The 26,214-nt window shown below is 42.5% G+C and overlaps 1 protein-coding gene across 8 annotated transcripts in view; it reads right to left on the bottom strand.

Moving 5' to 3' along the window:
* LOC127934027 (ryanodine receptor 1) overlaps positions 1-26,214 on the bottom strand; it is a 115,214-nt gene that overhangs the window by 56,807 nt on the left and 32,193 nt on the right. For all 8 annotated transcript variants that reach the window (XM_052531196.1, XM_052531197.1, XM_052531198.1 and 5 more), the window contains 33 exons: positions 17,043-17,117; positions 16,871-16,949; positions 15,479-15,591; positions 15,287-15,386; positions 15,079-15,175; positions 14,859-14,933; positions 14,615-14,771; positions 14,346-14,513; positions 14,110-14,231; positions 13,026-13,212; positions 12,816-12,951; positions 12,080-12,175; positions 11,848-11,966; positions 11,624-11,757; positions 11,278-11,519; positions 11,008-11,200; positions 10,183-10,399; positions 9,988-10,092; positions 9,778-9,881; positions 9,593-9,676; positions 9,342-9,501; positions 8,936-9,083; positions 8,544-8,749; positions 8,207-8,381; positions 6,127-6,335; positions 5,685-6,037; positions 4,827-4,953; positions 4,545-4,705; positions 3,773-3,935; positions 3,568-3,654; positions 3,231-3,457; positions 738-1,182; positions 91-648 (listed from right to left, as the gene is read on the bottom strand). In XM_052531196.1, the coding sequence (XP_052387156.1) occupies positions 91-648; positions 738-1,182; positions 3,231-3,457; positions 3,568-3,654; positions 3,773-3,935; positions 4,545-4,705; positions 4,827-4,953; positions 5,685-6,037; positions 6,127-6,335; positions 8,207-8,381; positions 8,544-8,749; positions 8,936-9,083; positions 9,342-9,501; positions 9,593-9,676; positions 9,778-9,881; positions 9,988-10,092; positions 10,183-10,399; positions 11,008-11,200; positions 11,278-11,519; positions 11,624-11,757; positions 11,848-11,966; positions 12,080-12,175; positions 12,816-12,951; positions 13,026-13,212; positions 14,110-14,231; positions 14,346-14,513; positions 14,615-14,771; positions 14,859-14,933; positions 15,079-15,175; positions 15,287-15,386; positions 15,479-15,591; positions 16,871-16,949; positions 17,043-17,117 (5,622 nt within the window). The remainder of the gene's footprint in view (positions 1-90; positions 649-737; positions 1,183-3,230; positions 3,458-3,567; positions 3,655-3,772; positions 3,936-4,544; positions 4,706-4,826; positions 4,954-5,684; positions 6,038-6,126; positions 6,336-8,206; positions 8,382-8,543; positions 8,750-8,935; positions 9,084-9,341; positions 9,502-9,592; positions 9,677-9,777; positions 9,882-9,987; positions 10,093-10,182; positions 10,400-11,007; positions 11,201-11,277; positions 11,520-11,623; positions 11,758-11,847; positions 11,967-12,079; positions 12,176-12,815; positions 12,952-13,025; positions 13,213-14,109; positions 14,232-14,345; positions 14,514-14,614; positions 14,772-14,858; positions 14,934-15,078; positions 15,176-15,286; positions 15,387-15,478; positions 15,592-16,870; positions 16,950-17,042; positions 17,118-26,214) is intronic.

Raw genomic sequence — 26,214 nt, 5'->3', positions numbered from 1 at the left:
TAGATAGATAGATAGATAGATAGATAGATAGATAGACAGACAGACAGACAGACAGACAGACAGACAGACAGATCTAGCGATTAAACTTGCCTGCAGTTTTACAGACTCTGGCAGCTTCATTTGAAGTAGTCCCTCCTCTGGTGCCTCCTCTTCCTCCTCTTTTTCCTCCTCTCCTACTCCTTCTGTCCCCTTTTCATCCTCCCCTTTTTCTCCATCCACCTTTTCTCCCTCCTCCTCCTCTACTGCCTTCTCAACCTCTTCTCCTTCCTGGCCCTTCTCCTTCTTCAGAGCTTCCAGCTCCTCATCCTCCTCCTCCTCCCCAACTCCCTCATCCACTGCTTCCTCCTCTCTTTCAGGTGATTCTTTCTTCTCCTTCACCTCCTCTGCTTCCTCCTTGGTAGCAGCTTCCTCTTCTAGTCCCTCTGTCTCTCCGGCCTCCTCTTTTTTCCCAAACACATTGGGATCGATCATCTTGAGAATGTGCTTGACATCTTCATTGTTGAAGATGCCCATAATGAGGAGGGTGCTGATGAGTTTGAGAATGGGAACGAAATGGAACTCAACACTGCCCCCAACAGGATCGCGCATGGCCTGGCTGCCATCTAACACTGCTTCGGTAAGCATGCTCAGAGCCTTGGTCTTGAGCTCCTGTAAGGGCAGAAAGAGCACAGATATTAACAAAGAGATCATCTGTCTACCAACAATCAGGTTTGGACCCCACTGTATCCTTATCGTACCTGCAGAGGTAAAATGGGACTAAGGGTGTACAGATCTGGGTCAGTACCCACGAAGTTGATAGGGGAGAAGTGTAGCTTGGGTCTGAGGCAGGTTGTGAGACCCACTCCTGGCAGATCATTGGCCGCCTCTGCATCCGGGAAAAGCGTGATGCTGAGCGTCTCTTCTGTCATGGGAATAATAAACTCACGATTAGTTCCCAATCGGTTGCGTTTGGCTGATTCCAGGTGGATACTGATGAGAAGGTCGTAGTAGCCACTGCGAAGAGGGCCTGGCAGGTAAGTATTCTCGATTGCGTAGAAGAGCTGTGATTCATCCACGTGGCTGCAGATGGCATGGGCCACACGGTTGTTGCCCAACGCACACACAGCACAATAAAGCATCAGAGTGTGATAGTGGAACTTCAGCAAGTCATGCTGCTCAGACAGCTCCAGGATGTCAATACACCTGCATACGAGAAAGAGAAACATGTCAACTATTGAAGAATACACAACAACTAGATTCATAAATTTGTCAGCTTGAGAATTTTGTAGTGTTCTTGGTGGTTGCTTGACAGCTGCTAGGGTCTTATGGATGGTTGCTAGGGTGTCCAGGGTAAATTGTTAAGGAGCTCATGAATCAGTGGATTGTGTACACTGACTCGCTGCACATTGGGACAGTGCTCAGCAGTGTTGGGGGTAACACATTACAAGTAATGTGAGTTACATAATCAGATTACTTTTTTTAAGTAACTAGTAAAGTAGAAAATATCGAAAATATAGAAACAAGAAAATATCGGAGATACTTTTTCAAAAAATAACACTAGTTACTTTGTTTTCCCATTTATTGAAAAGTAGTGGAAGTACAGAGGCATAATGTGTGCTGTGTGAACATGATGTAGTTCTAGACTAAATGTTAATGTGCATTAATTCATCCTACTCTAAAAAAACTAACAAAAAAACACTGATTTAGTATTCATCAAAATGAATTAAAAAAATGCAAACTTAGAATATGATGCAAACCTGCAGTAATTAAATGTTAAATAACACAAATGTACCTAATCTCATTTTATTAACTGATGTCTTTGCTGCTGGCCTTTGATGATCCAGTTTAACCATACTAATAAGCAAAAATGACAGTTATGCTTCATTGTATTTTTATTGCTGAAGAGTGTTGAACCTTCTTCTCCTGTTTTCTTTTAAGGTTTATTCATTAAACTTTTTGGTGTGAAAGGGCTTTTACATTTGCAATAAATAGTACTTCCTATATTAGAAACAATCAATCCCTGCTCATATTTAAAAAGTAAAGCAAAAGTAACGCATATTACTTTCCATAAAAAGTAACTAAGTAATGTAATTAGTTACTTTTGTAGGGAGTAACGCAATATTGTAATGCATTACTTTTAAAAGTAACTTTCTGGAACCTTGGTGATCAGTGAAATTCCACAACAATTCGTACAATGTCAACGGACAACATAGTAGAACGTCATCACTGGAATTAATGAACAACAGGCAGGGCCAACTCATTTTTATATAAATTGTTATTTTCTTTTAAATTGTAAATTTAATTTTAAATTGTATTCTTACAACATTTCAGCCGGATATTATTTATTAATATTAATTAGATGTGTTCAGTACCTGTTTAGCGATGTGTGTTTAAGTTCAAATATATATATAAAAAAAAAAAAAAACGGTCTGTCTTCTTAAATCTTCTATCCCGTGTCATTATATTTATTGAGTTGTCTCATGTGGTTTTTATGTTACACGCTTCAGAAATGTGATGTTATTCCTGGTAAGGGAGCATAGTGAGCACTGATGCTCCCTAGTTTTTACAGTGCATTGGGGGATTTTTCAGGGAGCAAATGTTTCAGTGCACTGCGATTGAGACAGCCCTAAAAATGTCTAACTGACTACTGATCAAGGGAGCTGATTGAGACGCACCCATAGTCACTGCTTGGTGGTTAATAGGATGTTCCTATGCAGCTTCGGGGTGGTTGCTAAGACTTTTGCTGGGTGGTTGCTAGCGTGTTGCTTTTTGATTGTTAGGATTTTCTGGGTGGTTGCTTAGCAGTTGCTAGGGTATTCATGGTCATTGTTAGATGGTTGCTAGGTTGTTGCTATGCAGTTTCTAGTGTGTTTGCTACTTGGTTGCTTGGGTGGTTGCTAGGCAGATAGATGAAGGTCTGACTGAAGGTCTGGAATCCATGGCAGCTTTCATGTCAAACAACCAGTCACAGTTCGTTCACGTTTCGAGGCGTGGAAATGTTGCCACAATAACAGACCGGTGTGTATAACTCTTATACGTACTGTAAAGATTCTGTGCCGTGAACTTTAAAAATTTCACATCCAGCATTTACTTGACCCTGATAAGCCTTCGTCATCACAGTTCTAAACATGACGTCTTTCTCCTTTTGTGAGCTTAAACTAGCTAAGAACAGCCAACCAGCTTAGGCTAGTTTTAACTGTTTTATTTTCTGCAAGGTATTGTTTTTCGATAGTCTTCTTGTTCTCCTGTACCTGTTCTCTTCAGGTATGTGCAGAGCCATCATGGTGAGAGGCTCTGTACATTCCACCATCCAGCCATGCCTCTCGCTCACCCGCCCCACTTTTGGATTCAGGAAGTGGTTGGGCATCCGGCTCCAGATCACAGGAGTCAGCATCTCAACATCCAGTCTAGGAGGACACTGGGGCACTGGGTTCTTGCGCTCACTACGGAACATGGCCGCCGAAAGAGGCATGATATTCTATGGGATGGAGATAAAAAAGGCTACAATAAGGCTACAAATGTTCAGTAAAGGTTTTTCTAACAGAAGGCTGATGACTTTTAGTGCCAGAAGGAGAGGATAGTGAAGACCTTGAGTTTTCCTAGTTCCAGCTGCAGCATGTTCTGGCTGGTCGGCAATACGAACACAGCTGGGAACAGCTTAGTGTTGGGCTCCACCTGAGAAAGCATTATGTATACTTATCAATTCAAAAGATGAAAATGCACTCCTAACAGAAGCCGGGGAATTTTTAAGTGACACTACAGTTCCTCCTTTGAAGAGATGTCCTTTGCTTACCTGGTAGAAAGTGTTGATCTCTTTCCCATTGGCTGTGAAATTCATGAGACCTGTTGCCAGGTCAACCAAGCAACCAATCACCAGATCCTCTTGGCTGAACCTCTGCTGGGTGTTGCTGCCAAACTCTCCTCCCCACACCATATAGCAGTTACTCCTCCTCATACTGATAAGCAAACAGAATAACATTCCTGAGTGATTAATGAACACATTTTTGAAGCTTTGTAGCTTAATCAAAGTTCTAAAATACCAATAAAAAGTTTGTGGTCTTCTTGTGGTTCTTTCTTTCTATTTAATATTTTTTTTACTCAGAAAGGATACATTAATTTATATTTAAGAATTATATTTCAAATAAATTCTGTTCTTTTCAAATAAATGCTGTTTATTGAGCACTAAATTTAGAGTAATTGTGACACTCAAATAGTGGAGTTTGTGCTTAAAATAAGAACTATTTGCCAGAGACACTGGAAATGTAAAATATATCCTCTGAAAACTCTTACTATTTAATTTGGTCCTCATATTCATTTAATCTTTTTTCAAAGCTGTTTACATTTTTCTTGAAAATCAAGATGAAATTAGATTGCTTTCTACCTATTCTGAAGGTTGGTGACTGAACTAGGACACCAGTGCACCAAAATCGATATTCACCTACATCACCTCACTATACCGAACATGTTTTTTTAACTAAATGCTTCTTCACACTGCAGCTTCTTGTATTTGTGTTCACTGGTCTACATTCCAATAACTTGACATGGCAGAAATTTTGTCATCTCACCTGTCGTGTATGTTGCCCTTGTCGTCTCCAACAGTCAAAGTGACAGTACGGACCTTAGACAGGTCAAAGTTGAGGTCATACATGTGGAAGTCTGGGGTGACCCAACCCACCCATACCCCACTAGGTTCTTGACCAGCGAAGATACGGACTGAGTAATAATACTAAGCAGTCGAGACAGGGAGAGAGAAAAGGATAAGAAAAAACAACAACAACAACAACAACAACAAAAAAACAAGTGCAGACAATGTGTAATATACTACAGATCTCGCAATGAAGACTAACTGTGGTCGTATTGAGGATGATTTCTGGGTCGTCACGATCGTCAGGCACCACATCCTCAAACAAACGGGGCATAATAGGTGGAGGTGGAGGAGTAACCATGGCTGCCTTTTTAGCTTTAAACAGGAAGCTGAGGGAAGAATTTTGAGGGGTCAAGCATGAACTACATTTTCTGGAAAAGAAGTGTGCTTAATTGTATTGAATGTGCACTTTTGGTATACTTTGAATTCATAAAGAATATAAAAAAAGTATTTAAAAATAATATAATATTAGTGAAATAAAAGGCCACTTAAGTGTACTTTCATGATTGTTTCTAAACATACTTACGAACACAATAAAAAAATCTATTTTGTTATGTCAAATTAAAAAGTACACTTAAAGTACACTTATTTGCTGACTAACATACTAAAGCACATATAAAGTATTTGATTATAATTTTAACTATAGTGTTTTTCGCCAGTTTTAAAGTTAACATATTTCAAAGGTACTAAATCGAAACGTCATCATTACAAATGTGTAATTCTAAATATTTTTAAATATATAATATACAAATTTCTATAAAATGACTTTAAAGTCTATCTTAGTTTGCCATGAATGCTTGTCAGTACATTCGCCAATACACTTTAACCATTTTTCCAAGACAACAGAATTAATTTAGAAATTACATATTAATACAAACTTAAATCCAACTTAAGTGGGGTCAAAAACACTGTAAAGTTGCACTTAATATAAATTGTATCTATAATGCATTTTCATTTAATTGCAGTTAACATGCAGTTAATGTCTGAAAACATTTCTTTTAAAGTATAGAATTTCCTTAAGTCCTCTTTTGTAAAGTATGTAAAAGTTCTCAGATCTCACCCTTTCTTCTTTCCTTTCTCGGATGAAGTGTCTTTGTCATTTTCCTTAATGTCCAGAATATCTTTGGCCATAGATGGCTCCTTTTCCTTTTCATCCTGCTCTTTGCGACTGGCTGACTTTTTCAGCATCTCGAAGTCAGAGTGGGGGTCCACCTCCAGCACCTCATCTTCAGGGATGGTGAGGGTTCGTGTGAGGGGAGTGGTGCCTGCAGGAAACTTGAAGATCAGGTGAAACTCTACAGGCATGCTCAGTCTGAAGAACAGCATGTCTGTGTTGGAATTTTGGGATCCGAAAGTCCTGTGGTTTATTTTAATACAGGGGGCGCTGTCTACTGTTCCATCAACCCGAGAGACCTAAAGGTCACATGAGAACAACAAAAAGATTCAGAAACTTTATCTATACCATTAATCTCAACTAAATGACACAAAAATTGCTTAAATACCTCAATGTGGTTGTGGTCAGATGGCACTGGAATAAACTGGGGGAGGCTCTTACTGAACCACATTGTGATGTCTCTCTTCATGTTGATGGCGAATGGCTCAAAGCCTTCTTGGAGGCCACAGATAGCGAAGTAACTTAGGCTGCTAACATTCTGACCAAGGTTAATACGGCTTACCTGAGAAAGACCCAAAGTGCAGACTGGAATAAAACCTGGAGGGAGAAGAACAGAGAAGAAGCTGATTTATTGTAGAGGCGGAGGGAGAAGGGTATAAATACAACATAGTATTGCAATATTTTGAATGGCAATTGTTCTAATATACAGACGCAAAGTAGCCTACTGATGTTCTTTTGCAAATATGACTTTTGACACTAGAATAATAACTGCTCTTACAGTCTATAGAGCTGTTTGATTTAGATTTTTTTTCAAAGACGTATGCATATGAGAAATAAATCAAAAAGCACCTTTTGCATTTAAATCCAAAGTTTACATTTATTTTTGTATTTTTTTACCATGGAAGAGATGAAGGAGGAGCGTGGTATGAATATAAAACACTCCAGAAATACTACAAACAGGAGGACTTATCATCTCACACACTGCTATCCAGAGATAGCATTAGCATTAGCAAAGAATGGCAAAGCTGACATTAAGCTACTTTTGGGACTTTAACCATTGAAAAAAAAAGGTATTAAATCATTATATATGTTTTCGGCAATGCTCATAAAGTTCCAAATGTTTAAAATTGAAAGACTATCATATTGTGACTTAAGAATCAAGATAACGTTTTTAACGTGGGGCGGTAGCATCGTTGGCATAAGCCTTAGCTAAGGATGGCAAAGTTTACATTGATTCAGCTTGTTGGGGATGTTTGCAGGTGAATATATATATATATATATATATATATATATATATATATATATATATATATATATATATATATACTTATGTACTTTAGACTATTTCTTTGTGAATTGCTTCAAGATGATATTTTGACAGAAATTCATACAGGGATGTTTAAACAAAAAATGGCTTCATTTATCATCGTTATGTTGTTCCAACATCATATTTTTGTAACAAGCTTAAAGTAGTCCACATGTGCTACATTTAAAGTCTTCTGTAGTCATTCCCCCATTTAATGACCTAGTAAAGCTATTTGATGTCAAAAGCCATTCGCTCTTGTGCAATTTATGCCAAAAATAGCATCAACATCAAAGGTGTCTGTGACAGGGGGGGTGTGGTTTAGCAAAGTCAGCAGAGGGAGAGAGAATCAGGAGACGAACGGTGAGTGAGTGGTTTGGATGGAAGTAATCAACACCAGTGTCGAAAGTTCGTCAACACCAGTGTAGAGAGTTCGTGGGTGGAAAGGAAGAGGACGAGGGGTCGGCTTGACTGCTGACGATAGCTTTATTTATAAGATACACTTTTACTGCTCACGTTGTCTACCACGCCAACATAAACACGCTATCGTAATCACTTCCGGGTCAGGTTCACTCGCCAGCAGTCCTTCTCTCTCTCCCCTACTCCTGTTTCTCCTGGCGTTATATACTCTCTCCACGCCAATTACTGAAACAAGACACAGGTGTTGATTTTTTCGTCCAAACCACTCACTCACCGTTCGTCTCCTGATTCTCTCTTCTACTGCCATCTTCACAAAATCACCCCCCCCCCCCATATTCGATTTTGAGAGATACAACAGAAGGGTAGATTTACAAAAAAATTAACAATTTATTTATTTTTGTGTCATAAAACAAAGGCCAGGCTATTCTTCACAAATTCATACTTTGTGTTTGATGGAGAAAACAAAGTCATACTGGTGAATAATCCATTTATTACCCATTTATCCCCATAATACAAAAAAAAAAAAAAAATCAATCAGAGCAGTAATCAGAAGTAAATTTTAATTACATAGCTTTTGAAATCCAAGACTAGGATTGATCTGTGTTTTTGGAAACAAACTTGCGATCATAAAGTAACTACAGACATATCCTGACCAGCTAAATGACATAGCGTATAAAAAAAAAAAAAAAAACACATAACCCCTCGAAACCTCGCTGATAAACAATGTTATAGCCTAAGTCCTCACCATCTCCAATCTCAATGTCTTTGAAGGCCATTTCAGAGCCAGAATCGCTGATCAGCATCTCTCCGTTAAGAGTGAACATTATGTTCATTTCAGTGAGGTCTATCATGCACCCGACCACATCACCAGACTGCCATTGACGGCCAAATGGCTCATTACCAATGTGCCATCGCTGAGCCTGCAGGGAAACCAGAGGAGAGTAATACAGTGTTTATTGCAGCTATCCAAAATAGTTTGTCAGCAACTTGTGCGGCACACAAAATGTATTGCTCCAATTAGCTGGAAAGATGGCCTGGTGCCATATAACACAGCAGAATTAGACTAATACGACACCACTGACCCTGTTTCCATTAAAGACATAGGCCAGCTCATCAGATCCAAGCTCAACGTCAGAGCGGACGTTCGGTCGAGCCCAGCCAACTCTCATCTCTCCTGTGGTTACGGCCTCAAACTCAAAGTACCATTTTCCTGAGGTAACAGCATACTGCTTCTCTGCCCTGAAGATACGCACTTTATCTTTACGTGCGTTCTCAAAACCATGGCCACCTTTGGGACAAAGAGAGTTTAGGAGTGCAGAAACAATTCAAATCCAAACAAATATTTAGATCTGAAGCTGGGCAATGAATTTAAGGTTTGTTCCATATCCTGGATCCTAGAAGTGATCGTTTTGACATCCACTCACAGCTTCGTTAATACAGACACTGGTAATAACACACTAAAACAAAGACTCACTGCTCTCCTGATCTGGGGGCTCAATGTTGTATCCGTAGCCAATCAGAGTGCGCACAGCGTTGTTCACACTGTCTCTATTTGTCTTCTTGGTTCTTTCATCCAGCAGGTTGTATGGCACCAGACGGGGGTTGCGCTTATTCAAGATGTCCTGAGGGTCACACGGTAAGTAACAAGAGTAAAAGGGTTGGTCTTTCAAGTTTCTGAAAAATTGTAGTTCTCAGATATTCAACACAGTCAGACAACAAACGTCCAAAATATGATATCTAATTTTGAACCAATTATAGCATTTTCCAGATATTTGTATAGATATGTATGTATGTGTATAACTTGCTAACACAGCGAGGTTACAACAAATTTGACAATTTTCTCACCTTTATGACATATTCAGCATAGTGTCCACACCTACCTGCACAATGCTGTACGTCCATCCTTGTCTGACCCTGTCCCGTGCCCAAACATTATGCCCATTTTCTGCTAGTTTCTCCACCAGCTGGTTCTGATTGGGCGTCAGTTTGACATGACTGAGGTCCAGAGGAGCAGGTTTGTATCCGCTGCTCATCACATAACTAAACCAATGAAAAGAAAAATTATGAAAACAAAAACCTTAGCCATTAAACAAGACCAATACTGCCTGGATGCATTCTGAGGTTTACATACGTTTTTGGCAGTTTGATCTTCCTCAGATTCTCCTCTGCTTTCTCATCTCCCATGCCTACGTGGCATCCCAAAGCTAAGAGGGTTCTGGAGAGGTCAAGGAGAAAAAAAGTTGGTGAATAAATTGGATGGACAGATGGATCCATAAGCAATGAACTTCAGACATTTGAGATTCAACAGACGCTCACTTCAATGTCTCTCCAGACATTTGGAGGTTATAGTTCCTCTCAGGTTCCGGAAGACTCTGAAAGTCCACCAGACACGGGTGCAACATCTTATTATCATCCCTGAACTGAGAGAGAGAGATCATTTAACTTTAATAAGGATCTTGAGTTTGCAAGTATGTTTGTACTTGCGTTGGTGTTTATTTGTGAAAGACAGAGACAGAAAGCTCTCACCACTCCATAGGTCCAACCCTGCTCAATTCGGGTCACGGCCCAGAGCTCATGGATGTTTTCTGCAAGCTTCTCTCTGATCCGCTCCAAATGAGGAGGTAGAACAATCTACGAATGATATTACATACACAATATATACACTGAGCACTGAGTCAAAGTGTTTTAGGCAAGCGAAAAAAGTAGTTTTTTTTAGTTTACCTGGGCAGTGTCAACGGGATAGGGAGTGAATGAGGTGTGCGTGAGGGACTGCGTGGGGCCCAGCAGGCTTCTGACTCCATTAAAGTCATGTTTATACTCCTTAATGGGCTCGATGCGCATTCTGTCTTTGGGGAGAAGGGCTTCATAACATGGGGAGTAACCAGGAGGGGGCAAGAACTTAAAATCCCCATGTCGACCACCCAATAGGAAGCGAGCTCTGAAAAAAACGAATTAATCATATTTTTAAAATGAAAACTAGTGATTTTAGTTTTCATTGTTTTGATTTATAAATAATTGTCTCGGTCTTGATAATATCTACATTTTTGGGGTTGTTTAAAACAAAAGTCTCTTGTGGCTCACCAATGCTGCATTTACTTTGTGAAATATTATTTTCTTTAAGTTATTTTATGTAATGTATTCCTGTGTTGGTAAAGCTGAATTTTCAGCAATCATAGCCACAGTTTCCGTGTCACATGATCCTTCAGAAATCATTCATGTATGCTGATTTGGTGTTCAAGAAACATTTCTCACAATATTTTTTTTTGTGGAAACTGCGATACATTTGTTCAGGATTTTTTTTTAATAAAGTTCAAATGGATAGCATACAGAGTAAACATAAACATAAGTATTTGGAAGCATCATAAATTATTTTAACGTCACTTTTGATCAGTTGTATATACCCATGCTAAGATAAAAGTATTAATTACTTTAGAAATAAAAAGTAATGTATTATCCATTCGTTATATACAAATGAAAAATAGCCAGCATCTTAATATTGCTGTATGCCTACTAAAAAGATTTTCTATGTAATAAAAATGTAATTACTTCACTCCAGCAGAGAAGCTTATGGCAGGGAAGAAGAGGCCATCTACATTGAAGTTCTCAAACATTCCCTGGACTGGATGTCCATTGATACGGAAGGAGATACTGGGTACACTCAGATCCAGACAGCAGCTCACAACGTCATCGGCTGCCAGGATGTGCTGGTTGGGTGAAGCCACCTGACGTGACACATGACCTACACAGAGCAAAAATATGGTTGAAGGACCATAAACACTCATTTACATATAAAATATGCAAGATCAGTGCATTTACCTGACCACAAGTGAAGGCCATCAAACCCATAAGAGTAGAGGTCATCGCCCACACCGTTGCCACCCCAGCCCTCTCCTCCTCCTGGGTACGGACTGAAGCCCTCGGTCAGAGCCCAGCCAACACGCAGATGGCTAGCCTGAGCTGTCACAAATGCTTCCACATAGTCCACCATCACCTCAAAGTACCACTTCTTATACTGTGTAGAACCTTCACAAGTCCCCAAGAAGATATTGGGCCTCACGCTACAAGGTGTAAGTGACATTTATTGCAGTTAACGTTTTGAAATCTTTTCAATCTCTTTGATTTAGAGCACATTCATGAACAAAAGCAGCACAGCAGATATTACCTTGATACATAGTTAACAATGTTAGTCTGCAGCAGGAGGTCACGGCCCGGAAACAAATTTTCTGTGATCAGGTTTTGATTGGACCTCACGGCAACACCGTTACATACACAGAGTGAACGCAATACGTCTAAAACCTGTCCAGACATCGGCAAAGGAGAGTGAGATCTTCAATGTGTCGCAAAATGATAAATGTTAGTTGACCTAAATCACGTTCGCAGTCAGACCTTATGATTTCGACCGTGCTTGTCCAAGAGAGAAATGATAGACTTGATGTGATTCTCCTGAATGATGTTCAGGACTTCAGGACTTTCAATCAAAACACAATACAGCACCTCTAGGATGCCTGGAGACATACAGATAAGAAAGGAGTATGAGAGCAAGAAGTATGTGGCAAAGTTTAAAAACGGATTGCCAGTCATGTGTTGACCGTGCGCTGGAGCAAGGGGTTATAAATACCTGAAGAAGCCTCCAAACGATCCAGTTTACTGACCAGCCAGTCCAGGTTATCGCAAAACAGAGCACAGTTAGAACGATTTCCTCTAATCAGTGACGCTGTGAAAACAAGGACACATTCACAAATCTAATCCATCAATATAATCCAAAAAATTGATTAAAAAAAAAGTAATGAAGAATGGATAGGAAGAAAATTATATTTATTTTTGAGTAAAATATGCCTTTTACATGCTGTTCAATTAATGTTATATATTTAATAAATAAGTATTAAATGAATGATTTATTTATTTATTTCTTCTTATGTCTCTTATGCTCGTCGTGGATGCATTTAGTTAATCAAAAGTACAGTAAAAAACTGTAAAAAAAATAAAAATTTAAAAAAGAAAGAAAAGGGGGTGATATTTTTAAATGAGAAAAAATTATGTGAAATATTCATTTTAAAAGACTGTTTTATATTTTATCATATTTTAAAATGCAAAAATAAACATTATTAACAACTGATGACTAATAATAGATAGTAATCAGTATATATTTTTTTTTCTTTCTGAAGGATCATGTCATCACAGAAATAAATTAGCTTTTAAAATGGAAAACTGAAATATTTCATATTATTACTGTTTATTGATCAAATAAAGGCAGCCTTTGAGACCATAAGAGGATTCTTTCAAAAACATAAAAAAAAAAAAAAATATTTATTTTGACTGTTAGCATATATTTATATTTATTTATATTCAGTCACCAAGCAGTTCATAGAGCAGGTTGACAATCTCTTTCCAGGACTCAGCAGCTTCTTCTCCGGCAAACTCAGAGAAGTGTGCAGCAGTATTGTATATATTCAGCCTGTCGATACACTCCAGCACAATGGTGATCATCCCCTGCAACAGAAAATAAACTTTCATTGTAAAGGGGATCGGGGCTGATTGTCAGACACACCCTCACACACACATACCTCTTCTTGGAAGAGGTTCTGTCGGTTGCGTAAAGAACGCAGCTTGGTCTGTTTCTCCTCGTGTTCCAGCTCTTCCTCTGGAGGCCGGAAGTAATGGATGAGATCCTGCAAGGACAGGATCACTCCGTCCAGTGGCAGGGACACCGGACCAGGGGATTTGTTCTTCCCACTCAGAGAATCCAGACCTCTGATGTAAGAGAGAGAAGAGGATGCATGCACACACACACACACACAAGAATACATAAGGAAACTGTTCACAAATATTTTCTTAAATTATCAGTCTGAAAAGGCATATTTTTAGAGGTTTTCAGTAAACCTTTTTTACTCATTTTAAAGAAGAATTATTTTATTATATTTATTCATAAAATACTTGTCAAATTTATTTATTTATACATTCATACATAAAAGCCTAAAGTTTGGGGTCAGAATCTTTTTTTATGTGTTTGAATGACGTCTCTATGTTCACCAAGGTTGCATTTATTTGATTAAAACAATATAAAATATGTATTTAATATTTATAATATAATATATGTATTTTGTTGTGAAATGTTGTGAAATATTATCGCTATTGAAAATAACTGTTTTCTAATTTAATATACATATAATATACATGAAACACATCAAACGATCCTTCAGAAATCATATTAATATTCTGCTTCAAGAAACATTATCAATGTTGAAAACAGTTGTACTGGTTTATATTATTGTGGAAATATTTTTTTCCAGAATTTTTTGATCGATAGAAAGTTAAAGAAGCAGCATCATTTTAATTTAATTTAATTATTTCATTTTTAATTTTCATTAATTTTTTTAATCAATGTCTTGCTTAATAAAAGCACACCTTTAAAAAAATAATAATAATAAAAAAAACACACAAAAATTTTGAATAGTAATGCCTAACATTTAGCCAAAAAATTTCATATTGCTTATATTTCCACTTTGTTTTTTTTAATCAAACAATAAAGGTAATCATTAAATATCACCAAAGTCGTATTCTGTCTATAAGATATTACACACTATTCAGTGTGACCGTATAATATACAGTATAAATAAATGCTAGATTGTATGTGATGCACAGTCGTACTTGATGAACTGTGTGAAAAGGCCTGTGGTGCTGTAGATCATTCGAGCAGCCTGAGACTCTTCTATCTGAGAGCGAGAGCAAGTCAGGGCATCATCCATATGGCCCTCTTGATGTAATATGGCCTGAAAGAAAGATGAAGAATGAGAGAAACAGTTTAAATGTACGATCATAAGAAACACAACAGTTGAGGTATGTGAGTTGGTATCATGTGGTTTGTAGTTCAGCGAGCTTCATACCCTTCTCTTCATGGTTCCCAGGCGAGCCGCTTTAGCATCTAAAGCAGCGTATGTAAGCCACAGCCCTGTGGAAAGATGCTGCATAAAACACATGGACTCGCCATACTTGATCTCAGGAACACCCATTCCTTCCACATCTCGCTTCTTCTGAGCCCCCTCCACCTTCTCCTGTTCTCCGGGAATGAGAAACGCTGTTAGAATTTAAAAACTAGTCGAATGGGCAAAATAAAAAGCTGATTTTTGTTTTATTTATACAAGTTCTAACCTACCTTTGATGCACGGAAACAGAAGGCAGACAACTTTGTGTTGGCTTTCTCTGGATCCAGGACCATTAGTCCTTTCTCCTCATCCAGAGACAAGTACCGACCCGTTGTGATGTGGCGTACGCGGAAGGCCTGGCCCCACTTCATGTGGCTACCACTCCAACTGCAGAGAAATTACAGGTATGTATTACAAAAAGTATATAGGAAATGATATTTAATAATAATGTCACAGTTAAAGAGATTTTCTCACCCAATTCTCAGAGGCTCAAGTCTCCATAATGAACGGGCCTGACTACATACCGCCCCTCCTTCATATTGTGCAATCCTAGAGAGAGAGACCAGGATTCAGTGTGAGGTACACAGTATAAGGAGGCTAGCCAAACATAATAGTTAATTTACTGTACATGTAGATGGTGAAGTAAGAAAATAGCTAATGTATGTGTGCGTGACAGTAAAGAGACTGATCTTACTTTCGCTGCTCTTCACCCTGATCAGGTGTTGAGATGGCCAGACACTCATCCATGTGACCATGAAACAGTCTTATGACATGACCTCCAGTTAAGTACCCTGGAGAGAGCAAATATAAACACAGAGCACAGATAGGTTACATTTATCTTTCAAAAAACACAGAGATTTTTCAGAACATTTTGCAGTTCTCTGTATTTGCTGAACACTTACCCTCTGCCAGCTCACAGCCTGAACAGACTGGATTCATGTTCCATAAGGTCTGCATAAAGGAGGCATCTACCATCAGGTCCCCACTGGCGTACGACAGATGCTGCAGAAGATATCACAAACACCAGCTGTCAGATGCTCAGAGAATCATGGTTGATATTGTTATTAGATCACTAAGGATGTAAAAAGTCTCACTAGGTATCTCTCTGATGACACGCTAACCAGGATGAGGTCATCTCCTACCCTGACCTTCTCACCCTCTGACCTCTGTTTGGATGCAGGATGGATGGTCCACCAACATGCTTCCCCTGAATAAACAAAGACACAAATAATATGTCAAGTAAAAAAAGGGAAAACATTCTAACATGCGTAGTATTTCAAAAACTGCTATAACCCAAACAAATGCTTACAAATATTACTATGTAATAGGTTTTACAATATATAATAAGACAAAGTAACTGTTGTGATGACTTTTTGCTTGTGTCATTTGTGGGTACTGTTTGTGTGAATGTGTGTGTTGCGAGGTATTTTCCTTCTTCTTTTTTTTTTCTCTATTTCTGTCCATTTGATTGTTCTCAAGTGTGCATAGCCAGAGTGTGTTTCATGGTTATATAAATGTGCCATTTGCAGACTGTGGGAGACTGACATTTGTTAGCTTTACCATCTGGTTCATGCTGTTCAGACAACACTCTTTTTCCCGGGTTTCTATAATGCAGGGGATTCCAAACCGAGTCCTGGAGTTTGCCTCAGCACCTGAAAGTTTCTAGTATGCCTATTAAGATATTAATTAGCTAGGTGTGTTTAATTAGAGTTTGCGCTTAACTCTGCAGGACAACCAACTGCCCAAGGCCAGCATGAAAGACACTCGGGACAGTTGATGGGCCACTGCTGCACATAATAACAAAAGCTTATCATTTGCACATGTTTTTAAGCCTTGAGAAAAATTCAAGAGATTTTACGGCATTCAAGCACAAGAAGATGTGAAAGAGCTCAAATGAGTACTCTGTGTTCGGTGCACTTACAGAGAGCTGCGTCTCAGGCAGCACACAAACACCTAACTGAGTTCTCTTTCACATCTTCAAATACATAAAAAAATGTCAAATACCAATTTTGGCGAGTACTCAAAAATCAGTTGGTTATGTCTTAAGTGAATGTCAACAATTGAGAAAGAAATTAAATGTTTATCATTATATTGGATCCCTGCATTGTGTCTTAAAGTGACAGCGCCAAATTTATAAGCTGTTGTCTGTGTCCATTGATATTAATCCAAGAAAAAAAAAGAGAGAAAATCCCTCACTGATCTTGGCTGAATAACTTTTGTAGTTTTAACAGGAATAAATCTATATTTAATTTATACAGTGAAGACTACGCAATGTTATTTTACATTTGATTAATAATCAGTTTCTGTACCTGAACACCTACAAACTTGAAAAAAAGTATTGTTCATTGATCATTATTTAATTTTTATCTTTGTTGTACTGATTTATTTGTGCTGTTTACACAGATTCAAATGGGGCCCACAGGTACAACCTGCACCAGGGACCCGCAAACCCCAGCTACGGCCCTGTTCTAGGTCATTACATGTACCTGTAGAATCCTCTTGAAGGCCCACATCAAAGGCAAGCTTGTCTGTGAGTGAACGTGATGTCGTCAGGCAGCTGAGATACTGTAATTCAGGGTAACACACATCTCCCTAAAATTAGTGCCATCACATTAAAGTTCAGTAAATGGTGAAAAGGACCCCTCATGCATCTCTCACCATGCTAGAGTGGTAGTGTCTCAGGAGGATGGCATGGCCATAGAGCAGCGTTCGGTGTCCCCCTCCCTGAGATGACTGGAGATTGAGGAACAACAAAGAAAAAAAAAAAGTCAAAACAACTTCCTTTTACACAAATAGTGTTTTAAGGACTATGTTGGATAGTAAACGGCAGCATTTTACATAGGAAAGGAAAGAGCTCCACCATTTTCACATGGCGACAACAGTGAGACATAAGAAGAGGTAAACTGAAAAAAAAAAAACTGTTATGAAAGGACAGAGGAATAAAGTACCAAAGATTTCTTTGCATACTGTAAGTTCACATATACAGGAAGTGGGTTACAGTAAATGGAGAGAGCATACATACAAAAAACAACCAATGGACAGAAGAGTCAAAGAGTCAAAGGTCACATTCAGCCGTCACGAGGACAACAGACACATCCTGTGGACGGCTTACCTTTTCTCAACATCCAGTAAGGTTTAAAAGCAAGAAAACACGATTACTGTTGCTATTAGTGAGTTTTGTATATAGTCTCATACTATTTATGAGTATGATTACATAAGTGAGAGAGAGAGAGAAAGAGAGCACAACATAGCAGACCTTAAAGAGATGCCCACCCCCCCACACCCCAAATGTTTATATATATATATATATATATATATATATATATATATATATATATATATATATGACTTATTTTACTGCAATGTCTTGTTTGATGAGTCAATGTCTATGGTGTAACCCAATATTTCAAAGTATGCAGAAAGAGTCACTGTGGTCAAAAATAATAATAATAAATAAATAAATAAATAAATAAATAAATAAATAATAATAATAATGGAAAAGTCTTTGTAAAATCAGGGAAATTGTCACAAGTCGGTCAAGCTCATCACTCAGCCACTCACAGCGCACTCCCTCAACTGAGTATTAATCACCAGCACCTGTTTACAATTCAGTCATCAATTCACCACCACATAAAAGCACACACCTCAGTCAGCAAGTTGTCCGATCTTGTCGCTACACAACAGAACTTTCCTCTGTCATAGTTACCTGCATTGACTTCATTGACTTACCTCTTTGCTTACCTCTTTTCATCCACCACAACACACCACTTCTGGTTCTCCTGCCCAGATTGTGTACTCCAGACCATTTGTCAGACCAGCACCATACTCAGGAATGCAACAGGTTTCTCCTCCAATGTTCTCTTGCCATCGGGACACAACCTCAGTTATATCCCAATGAACAGTCAAATATCGTATTATTATATCGTCCCTCACAGGTCCCGCTCTGCGATGGGCAGAGACAATATGGACGCAAGCTGGTCCGGCAACCCAGTCGATGGAAAATTTCATCACTCACTATCCGGGAGGTATTTGGCACTACTAAGGGCGACTTGTTGATTGGTGAGCAACTTTATAATCTTAAACAGGGCAGAATGACCATACATCAGTATTCCCTACAATTCAGAACTATTTCTACGGCCAGCGCCTGGAATGAGGCATCCCTCCTCACTGCGTTTCTTCAAGGTCTGGAACCCAAGCTTCGCCCACAGCTGGCCAAGTACGATGATTCACATGGACTTGAAAGATTTTTTTCAGTTCGCCATCAGATGCTCAAATCACCTTCAGTCCTGCCTCAAGGAGTGTTCACCAGCCCGACCAACCCCACATTACCCCAGACCGACCCCGAACCCATGCAAACCGACACCAAATGTCTAACTCTGACTGAGCGGCAGAGGAGGCTGACCCAGGGTCTGCCTATACTGCAGCTCAAGTGGGCATTACATCATGGTCTGTCCCCTTCATCCTCCACATCCAGTGGTGAGTTACATTAAACCATCTCCCATTAAGATGAATCCACTCACCACTATTGTCCAAATTACTGCTGCCCACATCACTCTTCCAGTTACCGCCCTCCTCGACTCTGGGTCAGACGGGAACTTCATCTCGGGGGTCCTCTGCCACCAGCTCCAATTACCAACTTCTGCTACAGAAACCATCTACCTAGTCACCATTTACAAGAAGACCATTAAATCAGCAGCATGTCTGGTATAGTGTGGGTCTGGTACAACTGACTCTAGGCCTATTACATATGGAGTCAATCAATTTCCTGGTTCTCGAGGGCTCTACAGCAGATGTCAATCTTGGTCGTCCCTGGTTGGTGCAACATAATCGATTATCTCCTGGTTGTCAGGCGAAGTCCTCTGGTGGGGTGACCAGTGTTTTCAATCTTGCTTCACCAATCGGCCATTTCCACCGAAAAGACTTTTGGAGATCCTGCCCCTTAACAATACCTCCATCGAGAGTCCCTTGGAGAATCGATCCGTGGATATTCCCTCCTGCTATCAAGAATTTAGTGACTTGTTCTGCCCTAACAAAGCCTCACAACTGCCTCCTCACCACCCCCTGGGATTGCGCAATTGATCTGATTCTGGGTGGGCCAGTGCCTCATGGAAAAATCTATCCTCTCTCCTTACTAGAACAGAAGGCCATGGAGGAGTACATAGAAGAGGCTCTCAAACAGTCCCATCCACATCGCCTGCCGCTTCAAGCTTTCTCTTCGTGGCAAAGAATGCGACAAGAACCCTGTATTGATTATGAAGCTTTAAACCAAATCACAGTCAAGTTCTGGTATCCTCTTCCCCATGTCCCAGCAGCCCTTGAACAACTTTGGGGAGCCACTATATTCTCCAAACTAGATCTTCGTAGTGCCTATGATCTCATCCATATCCAAAAAGGAGACGAATGGAAGACTAAGATCATTCATCCTGCACATGTGGCATTTCCTCCCTCCCTCTAATTACCACCATCACTACTCTTAAAGGGGGGGGGTGAAATGCTATTTCATGCATACTGAATTTTTTACACTGTTAAAGAGTTGGATTCCCATGCTAAACATGGACAAAGTTTCAAAAAATAAAGTTGTACGTTTGAAGGAGTATTTTTGTTCCAAAAAAACCTCTTCCGGTTTGTCACAAGTTTCGGAAAGTTTTTTTCGAGTATGGCTCTGTGTGACGTTAGACGGAGCGGAATTTCCTTATATGGGTCCTAAGGCACTTCTTCTGGAAGAGCGCGCGCTCCCGTATAGCAGAGCACTGAGAGCACAACAGGCATTCACTGATCAGAGCGAGAGCGTTGCGAAATGTCACAAAAGAAGTGTGTTTTTGGTTGCCAGGGCAAGACAACCCTGCACAGATTACCAAAAGAGAAACAGCATTAAGGGACCAGTGGATGGAGTTTATTTTTACAGAGCATCAACGGAGTTGTGCAAGTGTTTGTGTTTGTTCCCCTGCATTTCGAAGATGCTTGTTTTACAAACAAGGCCCAGTTTGACGACGGATTTGCACATTGTTTATTTCTTAAGGATAATGCAGTCCCAACGAAAAAGGGTCACGATCGTGTGTTGGAACCGCATGCGGTGAGTAAAACTGCTTCAAATATCTCTGTGTTGTTAACTTAGCTATCAGCGCGTAAGCACATCAAGTAAACAACATGCGATGTTGTCATCAAACTGCACTTTCCACATGTACAGCTTAAAAAAAAAAAAAAAGACGACATAAAGTGGAACTTAGTAATTTTCCAAAACCCGTAAGCAAATATATACAGTTTCAGTACATACCACATAGAGACGCCTTTGCTGATGCTGCTCTTGTTAAATTTCAGCCTCTGGATCTGCGTCACAGCTTCCAAACGCAAAAGCCTACTCGCGCTCGTGATTTAGCTCCGCCCACACGTCACGCCTCTAGGCGCTCGTGTTTTTCCAGGAAAAATCGGTACAGACTATCTTTCTCTTATAAATACAATAAAAATAAAGACTTTTGGAGTTATGAAGGATGCAGTACTCTATAGGTACTCAAGATTAACAGGATATTGAGTGAAAATGAGCATTTCACCCCCCCTTTAATTGTTTGATTCTGCTCACCTGAATTCAATGTTTGTTCATCCACTGCCCTTTTTATTTCCTTCTTTGGTGTCGAATAGTGTCATGACTTAGGTCTGTGTTGCTATATTTTTGTCTTGTTGTCTGTGTGTCTAGTCTCAGGACACATGGGTTTTGTTTTGACAGCTCATGTGTTCTGCTGTCAGTGTTTCTTCCCCCTCCCACTCGTTACCCTTAATTCCCTGTGTTCCGTCACACCTGTAGCCACTCCTTCCTCATTAGCTCTCCTCTATTTTAGTTCCTCTCGTGCTCTGTCTTTTGTCAGACCGTTGTGATTGTTTTGTGCTTCGAGTGTGATTGTTTCAACCTGTCTGCCTAGTCCTGCCTTGTCGTGTTTTTGGATTTGTATTCTTTCCCTGGGTACTGCTCTTGTCAGTCTAGACTGGTTCTGCCTCCGGTCCCTGCCTCACCTCTCTTTTGGATCTTCTGAGACCTGACCCCCAGCTCCTCTCTGCACTCTGTCCTTTCCTTCAGGGATTTTGGTGTGACTTGACGCTGCGTCCCCCAACGACGCTCTGGTGGATGAGACCTGACGTTGCGTCACAGAAGACGCTTGGACTGGTCCCCGCTGAGAGATTTCTTTTGCTCTACTCTGAGGAGTAGCCATTCTTCTGTTTTTTTCCCTGTTTGCCCAGTGTGGGCTAATAAACTCTGTTACCTGCATCTGAGTCCCGCGTATCCCTGACAGAACGGTCTGACCACGATGGATTCAGCAGGTGCAGACCAAGTAAGAGTCGCAGTCAGTCAACAGGGCATTCTTCTGGGACAGCATTCCAGCCAGTTGACCACCACCACTAGGGAGGTTGAGGGCCTCACAGCCCAGGTAGCGAACCTCAATCTCCAGATTCAGAGGCTCCAGCTTGAAGCCTTGGCCAGCAGATCGGCTACTCGTTCTGAGCCTGAACCCCATGCCAATTGTCCACCGCCATATGATGGGGACCCTAACTCCTGCCGTGCCTTTCTGTCCCAATGTTCTCTGGTCTTCGCCCTCCAGCCTCGGCGCTATGTTACTGAGGAGTCCCAAGTCACATTCGTGATCACCCTCTTGAAAGGAAAGGCCCGGGACTGGGCAACAGCTGTGTGGGATGCCCGTGCTCCATTCTGTGCCACTTTCCAGGACTTCAGGGCAGAGATGATCAAACTGTTTGACCGCTCTGCTCAGGGCGATGAGGCAGCTGCCCAGTTAGCGCGGTTGAGCCAGGGCAGGCAATCAGTCACCGATTACTCCATCCAGTTCAGAACTCTGGCAGCCTCCTGTGACTGGAATGAGGCAGCGTTGCGTGCAAGGTTTCGGGAAGGTTTGGATGATGACATCCAGGATGAGATCGCCACTCAAGATCTACCGCAGAGTCTTGACATCCTTGTGGATCTGGCCCTCCGTGTGGAGGGGCGCCTTCAGCGTAGACATCAGCGGCGTGGTGCTCAGTCCCCCTGGATGCTGGTGGAGGGCGTTCCTAGTAGTGCTTCCACCTCCTTGTCACCGTCAACAGACCCTGAGCCTATGCAAGTGGGGCGTCTTCGCCTCACCCCTAAAGAGAAGCAGGATCGTCTGACTCGGGGCCTGTGTCTGTACTGCGGGAAGCCGGGCCATCGAGCTATCCAGTGCCCGTTAAAAGCCAGAGCCCATCAGTAGTCCGGGGGATCCTGGTGGGTGCTACTCCTCATGTCGACTCCCCCATCTCTCGTACCATGTTAAAGGTCTCGATTCAGCACAAGGACTCCTTTCATTCCTGTTCTGCACTTGTTGACTCTGGTGCTGAGGGCAACTTCCTGGATGCCTCTGTTGCAGCACGGTGGGGTATTCCTACTATTCCTCTTCCTTCTCCTATTTCTGTTCGCTCCCTAAATGGTCTCCTCATCTCTTCCATCACCCATTCCACTACCCCTGTAAGTTTGACTGTGTCCGGCAATCACTGTGAGGTAATTGAGTTGTACCTCCTAGATTCCCCGGGTGCTCCTGTTGTCCTTGGGCACCCGTGGCTGGTGCAGCACAACCCTCATGTGGATTGGTCCGGCAATTCTGTGTTCTCTTGGAGTCAGTCATGTCTTGCGTCTTGTCTTGGTTCTGCTTTGTCTCCTGGCTCTGTGTCTCCTGTTTTTCAGGTTGAGGAGGGTGATCTTGCCGGGGTCCCGGAGGGGTACCGTGATCTTTGTCAGGTCTTCAGCAAGTCCCGGGCCACATCCCTGCCTCCTCATCGGCCGTATGACTGTGCCATCAACCTCCTCCCAGGCACTTCTCCGCCCAAGGGTCGTTTGTATTCCCTGTCTAGTCCTGAGAGAGAGGCCATGGACAAGTATATTCAGGACTCCTTAAATGCCGGCCTCATCCGGCCCTCTTCCTCACCTGCTGGGGCTGGGTTCTTCTTTGTTAAGAAGAAGGATGGCTCCCTGCGACACTGCATTGACTACCGTGGCCTCAATGACATCACTGTAAAGAACCGGTATCCTCTGCCTTTGATGTCATCAGCCTTTGAGTTGTTACAGGGAGCCAAGGTCTTTACCAAGCTAGACCTCCGTAATGCCTACCACTTGATCCGTATACGTGAGGGGGATGAGTGGAAGACAGCATTTAACACCCCGACGGGACACTTTGAATACCGGGTCCTACCCTTTGGGCTTACTAATGCCCCAGCTGTCTTCCAGGCCCTGGTGAACGATGTGTTGAGAGACATGGTGAACAGATTTGTCTTTGTGTACCTTGATGATATTCTCATCTTCTCTCCCTCATTGCAGGTCCACACTCAACATGTCCGTCAGGTGCTACAACGGCTGCTGGAGAACCAGCTGTATGTCAAGGCGGAGAAGTGCGTGTTCCATGCCAAGTCGGTTTCGTTCCTGGGGCATATTATCTCGACGGAGGGGATCAAGGCCGATTCCGCTAAGGTAAGGGCCGTGGCCGAGTGGCCAACCCCTGACTCACGGAAGGCGTTGCAGCGGTTCTTGGGGTTCGCCAACTTCTATAGGCGATTTATCAGGAACTTTAGCCTGGTTGCTGCACCCTTAACTGCACTCACCTCTCCTAAGGTATCGTTCAAATGGAATGTACAAGCTCAGGAGGCCTTTGGTGCTCTCAAGTCCCGTTTCATCTCTGCTCCTGTTCTTTGTCTCCCAGATCCGGAACGGCAATTCATTGTTGAGGTGGATGCTTCTGATGTCGGGGTAGGCGCGGTCCTGTCCCAGCGGTCCCCCAAGGATGGGAAGGTGCATCCTTGCGCCTTCTTTTCTCACCGTCTGAGCCCAGCCGAGCGAAACTATGACATAGGTAACAGGGAGCTGCTGGCAGTCAGGCTGGCCCTGGGGGAGTGGCGCCACTGGTTGGAGGGCGCAGCGTTGCCCTTCTTGGTCTGGACGGATCACAGGAATTTGGAGTATATCCGTTCGGCCAAGAGGTTGAATGCCCGCCAGGCCCGCTGGGCACTTTTTTTTGGGCGGTTTAATTTCTCCCTCTCGTATCGGCCAGGATCAAAGAATGTTAAACCTGATGCCCTTTCTCGTTTGTTCGAGAATCCCGGTGAGGAGGTGAGCCCCAGTACCATTCTCTCCAGAGAGGTGGTGGTGGGGTCCCTTTCTTGGGATGTCGAACGACGGGTAAGAGAGGCCGTGCGGGAGGGGGAGGTCCCAGGGGGGTGTCCGGGGGGTCGGTTGTTTGTACCGGCTGCGCTGCGTCCTGAGGTCCTTCGGTGGGGTCATGAGTCCAGAGTTGCTTGTCATCCAGGGGTTCGGAGATCGCTGGCTGCCATCCGTCAGCGATTTTGGTGGCCATCCATGGCCCAAGATGTCAGGCAGTTTGTGTTGGCTTGCTCAGTTTGTGCTCAGAATAAGACTTCTAACCAGTCTCCTGTTGGTCTGTTACAGCCCCTACCCATTCCCTCTCGTCCATGGGCACATCTGGCCCTTGATTTCGTCACTGGCCTTCCCCCGTCGAGGGGTAACACTGTTATTCTGACGGTGGTGGACCGCTTCTCCAAGGCGGCCCATTTTATCCCCTTACCCAAACTCCCCTCCGCCAAGGAGACAGCTCAGGTGGTCGTGGACCACGTCTTCCGGATCCATGGTCTTCCGGTTGATGTGGTCTCCGACAGAGGACCACAATTCGTCTCCCGGTTTTGGAGAGAGTTCTGTAGACAGATCGGGGCCTCTACAAGTCTGTCTTCAGGTTTCCACCCCCAGACCAATGGGCAGGCCGAGCGAGCCAACCAGGATCTTGAGCGTGCTCTCCGCTGCCTAGCATCACAGAGTCCGAGCTCCTGGAGTCAGCAGTTGTCGTGGGTTGAATATGCCCACAATTCCCTCCCGGTGGCGTCTACGGGTATGTCTCCTTTTCAATGTTCTGTTGGCTATCAACCACCCCTTTTCCCTGCACAGGAACCTGAAGCTGCGGTCCCGTCTGCCTTGGCCTTTGTCCGTAGGTGTCGGCGCACCTGGAGGAGGGCTGAGGAGGCCTTGGCCCGGGCTTCCAGACGGATCAAATTGGCGGCTGACCGTCACCGGACTCCGGCTCCCCAGTACGTTTGCGGACAGAAGGTATGGCTTTCCACCAAAGACCTGCCCATCCGGGAGCCTTCTCGTAAGTTGGCACCCAGGTTTATTGGGCCATGTCGCATCACCAAGGTCCTGAGTCCGGTGGCAGTGCGGCTCAAGCTTCCTCCCACGCTTGGTCGGGTTCACCCTGTCTTTCACGTGTCCAGGGTTAAGCCTGTGTTTAGATCCCCCCTTAATCCCATTGTCTCTTCCCCCATACCCCCCCCCCCCCCCCCTTCGTCTAGTGGATGGTAATCCTGTTTACACTGTGAGAAAGCTTTTGGATGCTAGACGTCGTGGTCGGGGTTTCCAGTATCTAGTGGACTGGGAGGGCTACGGTCCTGAGGAGAGGAGTTGGATTCCGGCTCGGGATATTCTGGACCAGACTCTGATTGAGGACTTCCGCCGGCGACGAGGTGAGACCCTCCGGGTTGCGCCTGGTGGCGCAGCTGGAGGGGGGGGTACTGTCATGACTTAGGTCTGTGTTGCTATATTTTTGTCTTGTTGTCTGTGTGTCTAGTCTCAGGACACATGGGTTTTGTTTTGACAGCTCATGTGTTCTGCTGTCAGTGTTTCTTCCCCCTCCCACTCGTTACCCTTAATTCCCTGTGTTCCGTCACACCTGTAGCCACTCCTTCCTCATTAGCTCTCCTCTATTTTAGTTCCTCTCGTGCTCTGTCTTTTGTCAGACCGTTGTGATTGTTTTGTGCTTCG

Source organism: Carassius gibelio, chromosome A18 (genome assembly GCF_023724105.1).
Source record: "Carassius gibelio isolate Cgi1373 ecotype wild population from Czech Republic chromosome A18, carGib1.2-hapl.c, whole genome shotgun sequence".
In the NCBI taxonomy this organism is placed as follows: Eukaryota; Metazoa; Chordata; class Actinopteri; order Cypriniformes; family Cyprinidae; genus Carassius; species Carassius gibelio.
Note: the sequence above shows the minus strand (reverse complement) of the source record. Positions and strands in the feature narration are given on the sequence as shown.